Genomic DNA, 18,798 nt, shown 5'->3' with positions numbered 1-18,798 from the left:
AACCACAACCATGGGTAAGGCTGAAGCGGGTAGTACAAAATGGGTGGCCAACAAGATGAAGTCGAAGGGCTTGCAGCGCTTGCGCTGGTGGTGTGAGCCGTGCCAGAAGCAATGTCGCGACGCCAACGGCTTCAAATGCCACGTACAGAGCGAGGGCCATGTCCGAAACTTGCAAGTCGTCGGCGAGGACCCTAAAAAGTACATTCAAGGCTTCAGCAACGAATTCCAAAGGGATTTTGTCAATCTTCTGCGGACAGCTCACAACGAGAAATGGATCGGTGTCAACAAGTTCTACAACGAGTATATTCGAGACAAGGAACACGTCCACATGAACGCTACTAAGTGGAGTTCACTCACCGAGTTCGCCAAACACCTGGGGCGCGAGGGCATCTGTCATGTCAAGGAAGACGAAAAGGACGGCTTGATGATCGCTTGGAGAGATACTTCCGTTGCGGCCTTGAACAGGCGCAACGAGATCGCGGAGATGGAGGCTGCTGAGGCACGAAGCGGCGCGGGCGAAGACAAGATGTTGAAGAAGATGGCGAAGCGCGCACAAGAAGAAGCCGAGGCCAAGAAGGCTATCGAGGCGAAACGAGCTGCGGCACAAGCAGCAGTGCAACAGCAGGTCACTCCGCCGGCAGAAGGAGCGTCTCCAACGGAGGAGAAGAAGGTCGAAATACCGGTCGACGAACAACCACAAGGAGAGGAGAAGACAGATGCCACCGAGGTGAAGGCGGAAGCAGCGCCTGTCAAGCTCAGTTTCGGTTTGAAAGCAAAGGCTGCACCAGCGAACAAGGCCGGACTTGGTCAGATGAAGAGCCAGAGCATCTTCAAGCGGAAGAAGGACGACGCGACAGCGGAACAAAAGCCCGTGAAGAAACTCAAGTTATGAGCGAGGGAATGACGTGATTGATTTTCAACATGCATAGCGCGGCGTTTGGGTCAACATATCATGGCAATGCAATAGAATTCCATGTGCCGAGACGGCATTCACAACATATCGACTTTTGCTGTTGCTGCTGCCATCACCGGCACTTCGCCCATGGCCCGGGAACACTACCGCGCCATTTCGCGTTCTTCTGTCTAGGGGGTGCACGCGCCATGCCATCTCAAACTTAGCGCCATTTCGGCGCGTCTACATCATCAAGACGCGTCTCTCTCCAATATATACCCACCACCTCGCCTTTTTTTCCCCTCCAAACCCAACACCTCAGTCTGCAAACTTGTCGCAAAAACCTCGCAACCTCATCTCTCACCGCAAACATGTCGCTTGTTACTCTATCGTCCCTTCCGGACCCAGTCCTCCATCTAATATCCGTATACCTCGCGCCCGATCGGCCCAGTGTCAATGACGTTGAAGAAGGCCAACAGCCAACACTCTACCGCCATATCATCAACCTCTCATTGACGGCGCACTCACTCAATCGCATTTCCTCCGTACACATTGCGAAGAACATCAGCTTAACAATTGCCAACACGCGTTGGGATCTGTTCCTACGCACCGTAACCTCGAATCCCACCTACGCGTCGACCGTCAAATACCTGAAGATGAGCGAAGGCATTATCGACGACAACTACGGCAAACGTATGGAGGCCATGCTCACAGCGCTGAGCGGATTGGAGGCCCTATACGTGCATCATAGCAAACGAAGCCACGCCAACGCCATCCAACAGCTTATCACCTCAAAGCCAATACCACTATGGGACACATTGCATGTACTGCGCTTCAACCACACCAACAGCTGGGGCGAACCGGCCATTGTGCAACTCGATTTCGAGCGCAAAGAAATAGACAAGAAAGGCGGATTAGGCTACACAGCTGGCACTGAGCTGCTCACTGGAGAGCTAGAGGATTTAAGCGTTCACAGGTTTCTGGATATACCAGTCATAAGTAAGGTCAAGGTTTCCACACGCGACTTTGAGAACGATGGCGATGACCAGGACGACGCGGATTGGGTGGATGAAGAGGACGAAGACGCGGACGATGATAGCGATGGCTGGAGTGAGCGCGATTATGAGGATAACAGCGAGGAAAGCGATTGGGATTCAGAGGATGAGAGTGACTACGAAGACGATTGGGAGGCGGAGTATGGGTTTGCTGTTCCAAAGGCTGAGCCGGCTAAGGATCTATCGGTTCCCAATGCTGCGGTCGTTGGTCCGGGGAGAAGTCTTTTGGACTTTTGAGGGTGCATGCGATGCGGAGATGCTTAATTGTTAGATGGAAGAGGCTAGGACTAGATTTCTTGTTGTGTATTATACCGTGTTACTTTACTGGTTTGTTAGATCTACTCATGTATTGAGTTCACCTATCTAACGCGGATAGATCATCTAATGGTGAAACTTGTGTCTGGAGCATCGCACCAGTGCGCTTGGATCGAGCAAGCGCCTATTGGCGGGAGCTACGTTTAACTCATTCGCACCCTTTGTAGAAGCAACGGTACTGGCTTCATCTCTTCTTCGTTGGCTACTTCCCTGGTGGTCAACATGAAAATGACCTTTTTCCCATCTCTGTGCGCGAAGTACTGAGCGCCGATGTACGTCAAACCCCCTGTGGCCTCCAACTCCACCACAATCTGCCGGTGGCTACGTAGATCAAAGGCGTCCATGACCGCTCTTTCGAACTCAGATTCAGTGTAACCACAGAAGCCCTTGACGGTTGCTTTGATGGATGCTACTTCATCTTCTAAGGCTTCCGGCATACCTTTGACCCAGAAGATGCTGGCAACACCTTCGTCGGGATGGAGGCGATGCTCATAAGCATCCTCAGATGAGGTAGCTTCGAGGAGGTCTAGTTGTCTGGACGAGGATGGTGCGGTCTTTGATGAACTGGCAGTGCCTTTGCCTTTGCCCTTGCCCCGTGCGCGCTGTCGTTTCTCGAAAGCGATGAAGTCCCACATGTATCGGTATGTTGCCAATTCCTCAAGCCTCTTTGCGTAGAAACAACCATTTCTGTCCTTCGTGTTTTGGTCGACAAGGCAATACAAAAGCCATGCATGCCAGTCGATATCGGTAGTGTACTGTCGGTTGATGCGGGCGGAGAACGTCCTCGCGCCATGCTTCTCGCCGTTGATCATCCGAGTGTAGACGTGAACGAACTTTGTATCCTTTTTGCCGGATTTGGAGAGAAACGAATCCAGGAAGTGTTTGCTGAATCTTTCCCAGTGCGGCTTCACTAGATCGCTCGCGCGCCAGTCTCTGATCGCTTGCTGCCGACCGAAGCCCAGTTGTTCGATGATCAGTGCCTTTCTCTCGTAAGGTCGCATTTTGCGCCTCTTGGTGGTCTTGGGGGCCATATCGGCACGGGTGTGTAGGGTGTTGCGAGTATGAGAAACAATTGGAATGGCAATTGTGATGATGTTAATCAGAAGCGAGAAGGACGTACGTGACTGCCTAGGGTAAAGGTGCAAATGGAGCATTCGCACAATGAAGCGTGACAAATCGGCAGTCAATGAGACATACAGTAGAGATATACCGTATCTGCTAACGGAATGTATGTCACGTCACGTCGAATTCCGAGACGCAGTTGTCTTTAAACGAGGCGGCTAGAAAGAAATAACAGCAATGTAGGCTTCTAGGTGATTTGCTTCTAATACATTGTCATTGCCTCTTGCCGCATACAGCAGTGTATAATACTATACCAGAAATATCCAAACGCGATGTAGACTTCTGGGTGATCTGTTTCTACGATGACCTTATCGCTTCTTGCGGCCTACGATAGTACAAAATAAGATAACAGGTAAGAACTAAGAGCAACGTAGACTTCCGGGTGGTGTGATTCCACAATTGTCTTGTTGCTTCTTGCGGCCTACATCAGTACATGACATGATTTCCAACGAAGACTAACGGCAATGTAGGCCTCTGAACGATCTGCTGCAAAGCAGAGAATATGATCTTGAGGGTATATAGCAATCGTGCATTCTTAACCCAAAGTACAGACATAGTGCGAGCTCTGTCGCTAGCTGGCGACGAATGTGAAAGCTGGCGTAGCAGGCTCATTCGAGTAATGGGAACGTAGTGTCCGGGCGGATGCGGTTCCGGTCGTAGCTCTTGCCGAAGGAGCTATCATTACTGTCCTGCAGTATCTTCCACGCCGCAATCGGCTTATCAGCTTTCTCATCTTGGCCGAAGCCCGGCTCAAGCTTGAGAACGAGCTTAGGATCATACCGAATCCACCAAACTCCGTGGTGATCATCAGCGAAGTTGGTGCTTATCCCATTGGGCGGGTACTTCAGGTAAACAAGCAGATCGAACTCCAGGGTAGTAGCTTTCAGCCACGGATCCCTCTAGCATCGCAGAACCATCCATCAGCACCGACGGAAAGTAGAGTCGGCCTGATGCCGGCTTGGTTCGCAGTTTCAATGTCATTCACGATTGCTTGCACCCCAATTAGAGAGGAAACTGAACATCTCGGAGCCTACATTGACGTTAGGTCAACTAAATTGCTTGCTTTTATCGTAATGTAGACTGCAGGCCTGCTCATGGCCGAGCCCGAGGTGTTTGATGATCTCGATCTTGTATTAGTATGACCGACCTTTGTGCTTTCAAGGAAGCATCTTGATACAAGCGGGGATGGTGGCGCGATCGCCGGAGCGTCTAGGGTACTGAGAAGAATCGAGACGGCAGTTACGCTGTCGGAAAGATGTCGAAGAGTATTCCCTGCTCGATGTGCGATATTTTGCTGTGGCCGAGTGGTCAAAGGCGCTGCGTTTGGGTTGTCCTGAACATCCTTCGCAGTCTTCGAGGAACAACGACCCGGTGTGCGGGAGCCCGTACCGATCAAATCCCAAAACTCATCTACAGAGACAAGACATCGATTGGCACACAGATCCTGCACCAATGCATCTGAAACCGATTCCGTGCGACAGTGACGGTGACGGTGACAAGTCACCGTCAATCACACCTCTCAGGACCAGTACTTACGACCTTGCCCCTGGATACCTCGCCTGTGTAAAGGGCCAGCGCATCACGCCATGGACAGAAAAGGTCGAACACTTCCTAGCGAGCCCAACTTCGCAACCCTACAACACTACAACAACAACGTTTTAAAAGAAGTAAAACCTTGCAGGAATAACTCTCCTCTATCTAAATTATTAGAAGAAGAGTTTAAAAGAATTCTATACCTTCTTGTTGTTGTGTGCAGCAGGTGTAGAAGCTTCAGGGATAACAACCCGTTTGATTTTTTCTGTCCATAGCGTGGCATCACAACGCCCCGCCTCTTACATCTCGTAATCCACGTGTACCCATGCTCGCGATGTCAGGGCATTAGGCGAATTCGCAGCGTAAGGGGAAAAAGAACTCGAAAGTCCGTTGTCGTATATGACGATGAGGCTTCTCTGGACGCTGCACCACAAAGCAGGTTATTGGGCAGGCGCGACCAGCGGATAGGAAGGCGCGACTCAACCCCGCTGCCGCCTTCTCGCTAACCCAACGCCCTATCGATTGCGCCAGACAGACCGTGAGAAAGCCTCCCGCAGCATGTATGCACGCCACACGGCTCGACGTTTCTAATTTAGGTGTCTGGGTTCCTTACCTAGGCAGTAACGGCGTAGCGCGCGGCGATGGGTGTGTTGTTGGAAAATGGCGACAGTTGGTAACTCACCCGCTCACCGGTCGAAGACTTTACGCCTTGCATACAGCATGTATGTTCAGCAAGGACAACGCGTTCTAGAATGTGGAAGCCGAGGTATTGGAAATATCTACATCGCGCTAGTCTGTAATCAATGGGAATATGTGACTTGGCTAGACATGTGAAATCGGCCGGGTAGAGACCACTTTTCGAATCCATTCAGTCGCTCTATCACGATATTCGTATCCAGGTAATTACTTCCCCAAGCTGCAACATTCCCCAATCTCCGCATCCCGCTCGACCCCCTCTCTCATTTTCCCATCTCCCCCATCAAAGAGATGAGATGAGAACCGGGCCGAAAGCGAAGAACGCACGTTCGCTAAAAAAGAAGATGGAGTAGAAAAATGGGAAATGTACCAAGACCTACTAGAGCAAAGACGCCACTCAACAAGGCAGTTACGCGAGAAAAGAAGGAAGGAGGAAAACAGGGACACGGGTCGGGGCACGGCAGACGGTAGGTAGGAGCCGATTTTGCCGGTCCAGGAACCTGGTTGCGTTCTTCTGTCGACAAATTGCGAGATCGTATCTCAATGTCCTGATTCAACATGAACAGCTGGAGAGCGAAACCTGTAAAATCCATTAGCCATATTACTCCCGAACCACGCGTCTTTCTCGTAATGTGAGACGTAACGCTCTCCTATCCCAGTTCACCCTCTCCAGTCAACCCCATCAAATCACATTAAGCGAAAACAAGTAAACATGCGTTCACACAAACTGGCCTATGTTCACCGCACCGTAGAGCAGGTATTCAACAACCACCCAGGGCTAATCAGCTGCCTAAGTTCCCGCGGCTTCACAACCCGCGTATCCAGTAGCTTCATGTACATGCTGCGCAAGTTGCCACTACCGAGACATCCTTCCAGCCCTATGCATACACGTACATGCATACATTCATTCGTGTAAGTAAGACTTGGTTTTCTTCTTCTCTGCCTGCTGCAGAGTCTGTTTTGCCCCGTTTGATTCAGTCCAATCACCAGCATGTGACGTCGGGCGTGGCTTACTTGCCTAGTTTCTTGATGTCAGCGCACATTGTTCAGCTGAGTGGCGCTTTGCTGACGACGGACGGCAACTGAGGACTTGGCTTCTTACTGTGCCTCGCCAATTCAAGCCACGGGCGTTCAGGGGGTGAGAACTCTAATCCTTCGTCGCCTTGGGCCATTATAGCCGTAGTGTGTTGTAAGTAGAGTGGTGAAGCGAGTCACTCAGATCTGCGCAGACCGTGTCAAATTTGAGAAGGAATGGATTAGAGAAGAAGTTCGTGATTCTACTATATGCTATGCGATGAGCCCGTAATCCCTGGTACTCATGCTACGTGTCGATCGTTAGGTGTGCCCATTTTGTGTCTATAACGCCCCGATTATGATGATGGTTTACTACAACGCCGCTCGCGTTCCTGGTATGCCAAGCAACCTGTTGCGGCGGAGAGAGTGAATTAAGAAAAACAACAGTAGGTGGGCCTATCCATGCTCCAAAACCGTACATGCAAAGTACCCAGTGCCAGAATACTGCCCAGAAGAAGCCCCAGATGTTGCCAGATGATACAAAATTAAACGCTGTAAAAACATCAATGCAGTTGGTGCCGGCACGTTGTTGTGGAGGCGAGGTGGAAGCCGTAGCGAAATTATCATTATCGTAATGAAAAATTAGACTTGTTCGGTAAAGGCTGATTTCCGCGAATCACCGGATGTCCTCCTCTTCTTCTGGAGCTTCTTTGATGTTCTCCGCTCGGCGAGCTCAACCTCCTCAGGGGTGGGTGGCTGGAAGGTGCCCGGCTTCAGGACCTGAAAGCCAGAGTTGACGGAGCGCAGGACGTGGTCATCGCGATCCTGGTTCTGCTCGGTGTTGACTTCGTACGGCACCTGATCGTAGCTGTATTGGTGGTGAGGGCCACGGGGTTCGTAGGTGTCGGGGTAGTAGGGAGCGTTGGGCGCGTAAGACTCGGTCAGGGGAACCGCTTGCCTTGCCTGGTTCGCTGCGTTGCCATCGTGACTCGGTCCGGCAGATACGTCTTCAGCTTGGTCGGCGACAGTAGCTAGCGGAGGAGAAGGTGACTTCTGAGGCATGAAATAGTTAACACCATTGACCGAGGACACTTGGTTGTCCGCCACGCTGGCCCACTCTCCGCTATTACCTGGCTTGCGCACTCGAGGAGTGAGCTGTCCAGTCTCGGCGACGTGGGAAAGACGATGGCTGCGGAGGAGCTCGAGGTCGGTCTTAGGGTCAATGGGTTGGTTGGGCCTGAAGTATGCGGACTCGTAGGTGCGGACGTCCTGGCCAGCTGCCATGTAGTCGGACTCGTCACTGGTGCGGCGGCTGGAATTGCTTGCGGACTGTCCATGTTGACCGAGGGGAGCTAAGACTGTTAGCATAGTTCAATCTATTGCGCATGCTGATACTCACGAGAAGTAGCGCCAGAGTTGCGGGTAGCGTAGGGGGATTCCAGGGCGTTGAGGGCGCTGTTGCGAGAGACGTGGTGGTTGCAGTTGCTGCAGCGGGGGCCCTCATGGTTGTGGGGACGAGCAGGAGAAGATGATCGGGAGTCCTGGGTTGAGACGGGCTCAGCGGAGACGGCGCGGTCGAAAGAGCTGGGACCGCGCGAGCTGTTGCGGCTGGAACCTTGGGCGACTGGCCGGGGCAGCGAGAGCTGCGACTGCGAGGCGTATGGAGGGGCTTCACTGATGATGGAAGCACGGCTACTGCCAACGGGGGTGTTGGTACGCGAGATCCAGACACCATCGACCTCAATACCGCTCTGAATTGCGCGGATGCCGAATGGAATCTCGTCCTTGGTCTCCTCGGTCACCTGGGTTACTGGCTGCGCCTCGAGCATTTCCGGAGTGGCTGCGCGTTTGCCTTTGTCCACTTTGCTGTACTTGCGGACCTTGTTCTTGTCGTACCATAGCTTGAGCAGGCCCAAGAAGATGGTGAGTACAATTCCGCAGGCCAGTACCTGTGCAGCGTTAGCAGGCGGAGTCAGCAGTTGGTTGAAGTCCTTACGAAAGTCATCTTCTGCCATAGGGCCCAGCTTTGGAAGAACTCATTGCCGTCGGAGGATCCGAAGCCCATGTTTGCGGTGGAGTAGGAGTGATGTCGAGATCAAGGTAAGAATAGCAGGTGGGGCGGAGATGAGATGCAGGCAGGCACACTGTGAGTGACACCTGTCGGGGAAGAAGGTGCGGACGGGTAGGGCAGTAGCGAATGGGGGGGTTCCTGATTAGATTGGTATCGATAGATGGATCCGGACAAAGAGGTGAGCGAGAGCGAGCGACAGGAGTCTCAGGCGCGAAATTGGTACGACGCGGGGGTTTTAAGACCCGACCCTTGGACTGATGGGGTGGTAAAAACGAGTGTAAAACGTCGAGCAAGTCGAGTGGATGGCACTAGTGAATCAGACCTGTCATTCACGCAGATGGGTACGGGGAGCGAGTCGGGGGCGGAAGGCACAGGGAGCGAGAGACGGGTTGGGAAAGGATTTATTATATTGCATGCAGCGGCTGGACTGGAGATCATTCAACTCTCGGACCCGCTTGAGAAACAACACGGCACGGTGGTGAAAAGTTGGCTGGGTTGTCTAGGGCAGGCGCTACCCTGTTCGAGCGCTAAGTTAGGCAGGGGCGCTTGCAGGGGTCTCGCGACACGGTGCGGGATGTAGACTGAAATAGCAAAGCGACGATGTGGTACGTTGACTGTTTGAGTGATCGGCCACGGTATGTGGAGCTATACGAAGCAGAGTCACAGCCCTAACCTCTCGGGCGCCAGGAGCATCGCGAGCCCATCGCGAGCCACGACGCCGCACGTGTTTGAGGCCCGGGTGGGTGTAACATGAGAATGGGGTCTATATCGACGTAAGAATATCGTCGACGTTGATGGCGGAAGTCAGCCGCTGGGAACCACGATGAATCCGAGCGATGCTGGTAAGCTAAAAGGGAAGGCCCCAGGGGTGTGCGCGCTTGTAGACGGATGACGAATTACCCTCTATGGACTGCTCCGAGTGTTTCGAGACACCAGCTCAATATCGTGTCGTATTATTCCTCCTCAGGTTGAGTGATCTTCCGTTCTGAGTCGGATGCGACCGTCTTGCCATTCCCTGCGTCTGAAACACGAGGCTGTCGTCACAACTGCACCGCACGATCGCTTTCACACAACAGAAGCGTCTTCAGCCACTACACGCATTGCTAAGTGGGCGTCCAATTTTGGGGCGGGCGGGCTGGCGGCTTTGGCATGCCGCGGTCGTTGGATGAGACGGTCTTCCCACTTTCTTGCCCAGGGCCTTCCGCTATTCGTCGCTGCTTGGCACTCTTCAAGGTTCATCTCACGCATCGATCCACCAGATGGGTTTTCGCTTCTCCACCATGATGGTATCTCACAGACCTGGATGGGAGCGGGGCACGTCCTTGCTTTCTTTGAGGGCACGGCGCACCGCATCTACTCTGGTGTAACGGTCACTCCCAGCACACCGCTCCCGGCCGGTTCCAAATTCTTTTCTCCAGCGCACGCTTTGGGATCATCTCGTCGCTCGCCACCATGCCGGGACTGTATCGATTGTCTAGGCGAGCGCGGAATCTACTATTACTCGCCAGTGCGCACTGATCACACACGGTCGTTAGTCATACTAACTGTTCTTTTCAGTATCTTCAAAAAGCATCATCTCTACACAATTACCCAACGAAAGCCCTTGCCATGGTGAACGTGTTGGCTGTACTCAAAGTTGGCCCCTCGGTCGGTTCCATTTTTTTCTCTCGGCGTTCAGCCACAAGTCGTCGGAAGCCACTTCTCGTTCTAGAAAATTGGATCATGACGAGACGATGATGGTGATTCCGTCTTGGTGCCTCAGCCAAGGCAAACGATGCACAAGGCGATTTAGTGCTGCAAAGTAAGCCGCGAAATTATTGACTCAACCCTAGTCCTCGTATCCACGAATCCTTCGTACCCATGCCATCTCATGATCCGAAAACTTCAAATAATGCGCCGGCGCTTTCCAGTTTCTGGGCATTATAATCGCGCTCGTATAAGATTGGGTGCTCCTCACCACAACCGCACAAGTGAACGAGCTTTGTGCTGCAACTAGGCCGCAGTGGTGATCAAGGTGAGGGGAAGCTGCAAGGCATGATTGGCATCTGCTCCATGCACTTCGACAAGCGTCGGTGGGGATGTTTGCCGCATGCGTGTTTGCTTTGCAGCAGTCCAGCCTCGACGCAGCCTTGCGTTGAGCTGTCCACTGACCAACAGGTAGCTACTAACACTATCTGTATCTAGCGCGACATTGCTGAACAAAAGGCATGAATGCGACTACATTCCTACACTTCACCAAGGCTGAGTTGACCTGACTACCGTACGCTGATCTTCCGACCCAGTGTCGCGGATACGGCATCTTCAAGTGGTTCATGTACGGCGAATTCCTTCTTCCCATGCGGCTACCGTTAGCAAGTACCCGTAGTATTCGTAGCCAGGGCAAACGGCATCTCAAAACACTACAAAGTGTTGTCGGGGAGACTCAAAGCACCAGACCCTACTTACCGCGGTAGGTCCGTCTCGAGAGTTCGCAGGTACCATTCCATCACATGGATCGCCTGCAGTGTTTACACTCGAAATATCTCATGTAACTTCGCCGGGATCTCGAACGTTGCCGACCTTGCTTACATGGGCACAGCCTCATGTTCCGCACATATTACCCCGGTCACAGATCGAGTAAAGAGGGGCCGACAGCAGTGGAGTCGGCCGTGCGAACTTCGGATCGTGCAGAGGCTGATGGCTGAGGCACAGAAACCATCGTCTTTAACCGCGAAGATCTTCCAATGTTTCGGATATGAGGCGCAACCTCCCGTCGCAGCCTGATTTAGATGAGTTGCCTCATCACCGCATCACATCCACCTAGCGCAAGGTGCCGTAGCGAATGTTCGTGCCAGCGCAAAGGTAGGGATACCGCCGGTGAGCAGTTCTCTAGTCGCGATAACGCAGGTCAGCCTGTGTGAGGTGCAAACAAGCTGTTTTGAAGCGCGGCTGTGGTGAACTGAGGGGCTCTCTGGTACCTGACTTCCGTCGTATTTATGCAGGGATTAGTCTGATCTACACCCCAGAGCGTGCCTGGTTCGACAGCTGATGAAATCTCTACAGACAACAGTCAATCAAGTCTGCGCGTCTGCGACATGACGTCTTTGGTTTTGCGCCAACCTCTCACACGAGGACATTCCAAGGTTGAATCGGGACTTGGTAGGTGCCGAGGCGATGCCACATTAGGGCAATTGGTTCCTGCCCGATTGGCGCCGCGCAGAAGTCATGATCTCAGCCGCGACCTACCATTCCTCTTCGCCTTTTCAATCTACACCAGCCTACTGAAACTCCCCACTCTGTTCTCGTACCGCCTTGTTTGATCCCTAGCGCCCTACCACCATGCCTATCCGCAATCCCTTTCGTCGCGCGGGTGTGCCTGAGGCCGTCGATGAGGCCCAGCGGAGCGCGCCGGAGAACGGTTTCAAGAGCACAGCTGTTTCGGGCGCCGCACCCGTGCAGGTCAAGGACCCTGTCGAATACAAGTTGAGTGGTGAGATTTCCTGCGAATGCGCCTGGGGCTCAAACATGAGCATGTTCCCGGGGCGGCATCACTGCATCGGCTGAGTGGGCGCTTACCATGTGATAGAAATAAACGACAGCGGCGTGTATCTACCGGTAAGCAATGTCAAGCCCATGTGATTGTGGATGCAGGAGGGGCAGCGACACGCGCGCATGTCATCGCGTGAGACATTGATTGACGTTGCGACAGCCGAGCCCTCAGCAAGAGAAGCCCACCTTCTGGCACTCCAAGTCTAACATCTCGACCACATCTTCAAATCACCGCAGTCTGCTCGCCGAGAATGAGCCGTTTAGCATCTCGCGCGAGAGCTTCGACTCCTACAGGCGGTCATTTGTATGTTATGCGACCAGTGGCAAGACCCCGCTAATCAGTACAGGATATATCCGCGCGCTCTCCCATCCAAGACAATGTCCACGAGACATACCCCCGCCAGTCGCTCGATGCGCGCCGCTCCGTAGACACCAGACGTTCGCTCGACGTCCGCCGTTCGCGCGCCACACCGCGCTCCTCGATGCAACAACCCCGCCACAGCGAAAGCCACGAACAAGTGCCCGAGGAGGGGTTCGAGGAGGTGGGCCTGAACGATGAGCCGAAGCCGCAGCCAAAGAAGCGTAGCATCTTCTCGCGCTTTGGCGATAACAACAACACCGACAAGACGGAAGAGCGACCTAGCTCGAGCCATCACTTCTCCCTCACAGGCCGGAAGCGCGCTGAGAGCGGGGCAGGCTCAGAGCTCAAGCCTATGCCGAAGCCAGCGGCAGAGGTTGCCGCGGAGGCACGGTGATACATGTAGAGGATGAATTATGAATTGCGGGGGATCCAACACCGAAGAGTTGTATCAATGCTCCGGGAGAAACTGTTGGATACCGCATAACGGCGTTAAGGACTTGGGTGTTTCTCACTATGCATGACTATCCACATTGAAATGAGGATGTTCTCTATTACGAGACGGAGATTGTGGTCACACACAGAACGACGCGAATCCGTAGATCTCGTATACGAACACGCAGATAACTAATCACGAAATGCTATCGCTCATGACGCTCAAGATCAACTTGTCAAATTTCCCTGGCCTCGTGTCCTCAAACTTTGGACTCGTTAGACTTTCGCAAACTTGGTTGCGTACCCTGTGATGTTCGCTCCTTCCCTGCTAAGGCTAGTCGTTGGCTGGTCCACGTGTGTCCCTTCCATGCTTCGGAATCGGAGGAAGCAGCTCCCGTGGATCGCTCCTTCCGGTCGATGCGGTCGATGATGTCATATAACTGGACTCGTAGTTTGACTCGCAACAGCTGTGGCTTGAGCGTCGACGGCCGTTGGGGCTGAGTCAACACTGAAAAGTCGTTGTTTTGTTGGGGTTGTTGGTGCGAAAGAGTTAGGCACTTGTTGGTTATGGCGGTTGCGCCGTTGGAGCTTGGGGGCTTGGTGTGGCACTGGAGGGGCTTGGCGGGGCGGCTGGCGAAGAGGTGGTCAGGTGATTTGGAGGCCTAGGGGATAGGGAGATGGTTGGATGGGTGTGGTGGTTGGTTTACGCGGGAGGGGAGGCGGGGAGTAGCTCTTGGTTGATCTCGGAAGTTGGCTTTGGGTCTTGGGAAGATGAATATAGATTCAGGTGGCTGCAGGCACGTGACAGGACTAGCATGAACTGCGGTTGTCGACCTGCGTTGAGTCCTCTATGTTATGCCTCATAACTACAGGTCTGCTTACAGGAGTCGAGGAGGTGCAAAACGACAAGAGGATGCCGCACGAGGTCGAAGGCAGCAGTAACAAGACAGGCGGATGCATCTCACTCAAGGAAAAAACTAAACACCCAAGAGCCTACGTTGACGTTAGGTCACATACTTTGCACCTTTCTATGTTATTGTAGGTTCTAGGGTGTCCAATCATTTCCTTGCACGAGTTAGATGAGTATTGGTGAGGGCGCTTTCGGACTCATCACTCATCGCTGGTTGTTTGCTACATGGTCCATGCGTCTGTTAGCGTCTGCTCGATATATACAACTTTTTGCCCGTCGCTCCTTTGCTCCTCGCCGCGAAAATTTCGTCTCTGTCACATATCCTGATGATGTGACAGTCGGCGCTTTGTTCGTTGGTCACGTTTACTTGTAAACACCTCGTCGCTCTTAACTGTAGCGCCCCGGTACTGTGCTCTACGCTGTAGCACGTCTGGGCTCACAATCCCTTTGGGTGCGTCTACTTGCCATGCGGGTAGATTCCCTCTCTAGACGGTTGCGCGGTTTCGTTAGTCCTTGTGGCTCGACTCCGTTTTCTTCACACTCCTTTTGGAGCCCCAGTGCTGAGCTCTTCACTGTAGCTCCTGGGATCACATCCACTTTGGGCGCGTCTACTTGCCTTGTGCGGTAGATTCCCTCTTAGCCGGGTGCACGGCTTCGTTAGTCCTTGTGGCTCGATTCCGTTTTCTTGATCCCGCATGTCTCATCGACATGCATCTGCTCCTTTTGGAGCCCCAGTCCCTAGGTAACATCTGTCAACCCACAAACTTGTGTTGACATGCATGGAGTCGGGGAGGATATCAAATATCACGTAATTATTGCTGCACACTCAGCTTTGATTGCGACAGTCAAACTAGGAAGTTTGCGCTGTGCTCTGCTGCGGAGTAGTTAGCATTTGGCCTCGCCCTCTCTGATACACACTTATCAGAGTCCATGGGCAATAACGGCGGATCAGTACCACTGCCTCGGTAGACACCCGTATCCGCCATTCCAGGATTCACACGCGAACAGATCTGGATTCTCCGCAGCAAGGAACTCGACGATCTTTGTCTGCGAGACCTTCGGAGTAAGGTAGCCCGACATTCCAGGTATATCCGCTGGCGGCAAAGCCGCTGCGTCAGACTTCGCATTCGGAAGGAAAGCCTATGGAGCGATGACTATCGCCTTCACATTCGTTTCATAGTCTGCCCACCAATCTTGCAGCAAATTCTTGACGATCGAGGACGACGAAGAGATATGCGCTGCGGCAAGAACAAGGATGTCCCATGCGCCGACCTGTTTAGCAACATTCTGCATTGCAGTCTCGTCGGTTGCTGAAACGGAGAAGACCATGCAGTCTAACTTGCTGTCACCAATTATTTTCCCGATTCCTTGAAGGTTCGACTCACTACGTCCGATTAGGATCACTCTTGCTGCATGTGCTTTGGCAAAGGCGAGAGCGGTCGAGCGACCACTACCCCTACCGGCTCCGGTTATGATGATTGTTTTTCCTATCTTGCGGAGATTGGGATTTGATGGGTCGACGCCAGCGTAGGACTCATTTTGCCAGGTTGCTGTGGGAGATGGAAATGGAGGCTGCATTGTTACTGGGAAGTGGACCGCACGCGATGTATTGAGGAAGGAGGCTGGTGTCGGAACTTTTGGGAGGCTTTGTGTGGGGAAGTCCGTAGAGCGTGTAGTTTGGGGGCATAATTGTGATATTCTGAAAATATGCTCAATTGTTCAAGGAATGAATTCGTATAAGGTCAATGTGTTCTCGGATAAGCTGACTGGTGGATGTACCGCATGTTGTCTGGTGCATAGCGTCAGTGGAGCGGGCAACGAGAGCTAGTACAGGATAGCCAAAGTACTGACATGAGGTGGGGTAGGCCTGAGCTGATATGTCCAGTATTCTGCCCTGCGCCTTTATATACCCGGAAATCCTTGGTGAGGGTTAACTGGTGGACGCAATTCGAGATTCTCCATTCAGTAAGTAAACCACACATCTCTACCCTAAAACAGCTATGATACAGACATGCGAATATTAATATATACACCCAAAGGTCACCGAAGCGATCCATAGCCCCTTTAAGGTCGAGCTTCGTTGACAGTTTGCCCTCCTTATGTGTGTGGAGTGTAGGGAAAGCCTGTGGGATCCGTCGCTGGCATCTGGCTAATGTCGCCATCACCCCCACCACCAAGATCCCACCAATCAGTCTGCCAATTCCGCGTGACAAAGTCATTCTCAAGCCCCCTCAAGAAGCCGAGAGATTGGAAGTCGCCATCCATATTCGCGGTGTAGTCCGGCATCGATGAAAAGGCCGACATGTCAATGTCTGGGAGTTCGCTGGCCATCAAGTTCTGGATCGTATCGAAACTTGTCGGCGGCATGTTCATCCCTTGAGCAACGCTGTCGCTGGAATCCACGGTGGCTGGGCCTCTGCGTCTCTCATCTTGTAGACTCCGCGAGACCCTGTTCAGTGCATTGATCGTCTTGGCAAACGGTATCAAGTCCTGACGCTCTGCGCAGCTTTGCGCCATGGCGACGCCGATCGTCTCGAGAGATTGTATATCGCTTTCGCAATCATCTGGATTGGTACACGCCACAATGTGTTCGTAGAGTGTGAACACGACGCAAAAAGGGTAGAGCGTTATGAAACTGGGCCAAGTCAGCGGATGCTTGGCGCGAAGTAAAGAGAGTGGCGGCTTACTGATTCGTGATACTCTTAAACTTAGCGTTGAGGTTAATATCCGCATAAAAGTCAAGGATAATGCTCAAAACTCTTCGTGCGGCTCTGAGGGTGATGTCCTTAGGTCCGGGTCTCGTTCGGTGCTGTTGTACCAGCCTCTGAATACCGATGATAGTCGCATATATGTTCACTGAATTTGAGGTCAGCTCAATCTTAGCTCATTGCCGCACTTTACCTACTGATGTGATCTGCAAGAAGACAGCGAACATCATCTGTAGTCTCTTTGCCGTTCATCACCTCCTCCAATCTCCATTCGCTGATGAGGTCTTCCATTTGCGAACAAGCTTCGTCAGCCTTTTGGACACAGCTGTTGCGATCGTGTGGCGGGTTTTCGTCAATGTAACCGATCGCCTCTACGGTCAACAGGGTATATCGCACCCACACGACACTGATGGTAACATGGAGCGCCGAAGGATGCATGTTGTCGGGACGAAAGAGTAGGGGCGGGCGGACCTTGTTTGGCGACCATCGCAGAACAGTGGGCTTCCCATAGAACAAACGGAAGAATGTGTCGATCGATACGACATACCAGTAGGTGTAGCGACCAACATCTCTCTCGGTTTCTTCTTCGAATGACTTTGCCGGGACCATATCTAGGCGATCTATGCCGATCGACTTGATGTGCTGGCACGATTTGCAGTGGAATTTCCATGCCAACTGGTAGTCGTGAGCAGTCATTGCCGTCCATGCTGAGAGGGCTGCAATATGTACGTCCATATTCGTGTCACCTGGAGACTCAAGCCAAGCGGGTACGCTCTCCAGCATCTTCATGTATGCCTTCGTCGTAAGATCTCCTCCCGGGCCGTCAGTCAGCTGCAGTCCATAGAACAGAGCGTTGTAGCTTGAAGTCACCTAAAGTCAGCATGTGGCACAAAGCCGCACTAATTATCGGTTACTTACTACATAACGCGGACCACGGGATCGATGTTGACGTAAGGAGACTTGATGATATCGGGAAGCGCGTAGAGGAGGTCAGTATCGATCACGGAACGAGAAAATGCATCTGGCGCAAGCATTGAGCTCATGACGGAGATAAAGCCGTCAATACACGTCCGCGCTTCTGCGGAGGATAGGTTCAGATCCGCGCTGTGCGTATCAGTGCGCACCCTCAACTTTCCAAGGTCTTCGAGCGCTTCGTTGAGAGACAGCATTGCGTTGTCGATGCTTGGTGTTGGTGTCGAGACTGGGGTAGCCTTGTGTTGGAAGCTGCGTCTTGTGTCCGTTGCAAGTCGGTAGATCTATCATGATTAGCTGTGATGATAGTTGAGAAGATTTTCGAAGGCGCTCGTGTGTGCTGAGTCGTGTGCTGATGGCTCCTCATATGAAGGGATGCGTTTTTGAAGCTGTATCGCCGACCCCAACCCTTTGCCGCTATATGTACCTCATGTGCTTCGTAACACAGTAGAAGATAAGACATCGTAAGTCCGCATGGGATATTCTGACAGGACGTTGACCATGTGAAATGCTATGGATACCTTCGAGGAGGTCGAGATATCAAGACAAAACGCAGCAAACACGAGCGCCTCCGGTTGTGGCTGTTATTACCCATGAATCCTGGCCATCAGCCACAGTTAATGAGGCCTCGGGTGAAGGCACCGGAGTGCTCTTTCGGATACTATCGCGTCTGGGCACGACTTCGGATACGGATGACGACCGATCATCACCAGCGTCGCTAATTTGTTTCTCCAGTTGTTCTAGTCGCTGACTGAGATGCTGTACGACAGCCTTTTGGTGGGCATGGCGCGGCCGTTGTCTTCGCTCTACATAATGGCATTCTTCCTTGGCGGCAATACATTGATGGCATATCGGCTCTGCTTTGTCGCATTTAATCTTCTTTCGTTTACAACGAAGACACTTCAATGGCAGCTTAGCAGATGGACTGGTTCTGCGGACGTAGGTTTAGGGCAGGTACCTACGGCAAGCTTCATCGTCATCTTAAGAGCGTTCGGTAAAAGCACGCCGAAGTCCCGGGAAGAAAGTCGCGCGCAACAGCGGAATTTTCGGCGGGCGGCTTGCCGGGGTTTCGCGCATAGGAAATAGATAATGTGATCGATCCTTCGTAGAGGGTGGAGATGGATGCTTGGTGCAGCACGGAGCCCGAGGGTTTCCACGGACTTTCGGGCTTTGCCGAATGTCCGCACCC

At 52.6% G+C, this 18,798-nt stretch overlaps 6 protein-coding genes across 6 annotated transcripts; 3 read left to right on the top strand and 3 right to left on the bottom strand.

Moving 5' to 3' along the window:
• Nucleotides 1-10: 10 nt before the first annotated feature.
• On the top strand, nt 11-892 carry J4E88_003305 (uncharacterized protein; the record flags this gene model as incomplete). The annotated part of the gene is made up of 1 exon (XM_049396958.1): nt 11-892. The coding sequence occupies one exon, from the start codon at nt 11-13 to the stop codon at nt 890-892; it is 882 nt and encodes a 293-aa protein (XP_049257300.1).
• Nucleotides 893-1,263: 371 nt separating this feature from the next.
• Nucleotides 1,264-2,184, top strand: J4E88_003304 (uncharacterized protein; the record flags this gene model as incomplete). Its single annotated transcript, XM_049396957.1, has 1 exon — nt 1,264-2,184. One exon carries the CDS (start codon nt 1,264-1,266, stop codon nt 2,182-2,184), a length of 921 nt encoding a protein of 306 aa, XP_049257299.1.
• Nucleotides 2,185-2,405: 221 nt separating this feature from the next.
• On the bottom strand, nt 2,406-3,293 carry J4E88_003303 (uncharacterized protein; the record flags this gene model as incomplete). The annotated part of the gene is made up of 1 exon (XM_049396956.1): nt 2,406-3,293. One exon carries the CDS (start codon nt 3,291-3,293, stop codon nt 2,406-2,408), a length of 888 nt encoding a protein of 295 aa, XP_049257298.1.
• A 3,976-nt stretch (nt 3,294-7,269) lies between these two features.
• J4E88_003302 (uncharacterized protein) lies at nt 7,270-8,692 on the bottom strand (the record flags this gene model as incomplete). The annotated part of the gene is made up of 3 exons (XM_049396955.1): nt 7,270-7,979; nt 8,027-8,576; nt 8,624-8,692. 3 exons carry the CDS (start codon nt 8,690-8,692, stop codon nt 7,270-7,272), a joined length of 1,329 nt encoding a protein of 442 aa, XP_049257297.1.
• A 3,324-nt stretch (nt 8,693-12,016) lies between these two features.
• Nucleotides 12,017-12,981, top strand: J4E88_003301 (uncharacterized protein; the record flags this gene model as incomplete). Its single annotated transcript, XM_049396954.1, has 4 exons — nt 12,017-12,167; nt 12,264-12,292; nt 12,387-12,530; nt 12,574-12,981. 4 exons carry the CDS (start codon nt 12,017-12,019, stop codon nt 12,979-12,981), a joined length of 732 nt encoding a protein of 243 aa, XP_049257296.1.
• A 3,045-nt stretch (nt 12,982-16,026) lies between these two features.
• J4E88_003300 (uncharacterized protein) lies at nt 16,027-17,806 on the bottom strand (the record flags this gene model as incomplete). Its single annotated transcript, XM_049396953.1, has 4 exons — nt 16,027-16,564; nt 16,617-16,785; nt 16,835-17,496; nt 17,556-17,806. 4 exons carry the CDS (start codon nt 17,804-17,806, stop codon nt 16,027-16,029), a joined length of 1,620 nt encoding a protein of 539 aa, XP_049257295.1.
• Between the last annotated feature and the right edge of the window lie 992 nt (nt 17,807-18,798).

This window comes from Alternaria novae-zelandiae, assembly GCF_023758075.1.
Source record: "Alternaria novae-zelandiae strain BMP 2774 chromosome Unknown scaffold_5, whole genome shotgun sequence".
In the NCBI taxonomy this organism is placed as follows: domain Eukaryota; kingdom Fungi; phylum Ascomycota; class Dothideomycetes; order Pleosporales; family Pleosporaceae; genus Alternaria; species Alternaria novae-zelandiae.
This window is presented reverse-complemented; position numbering and strand designations above follow the sequence as displayed.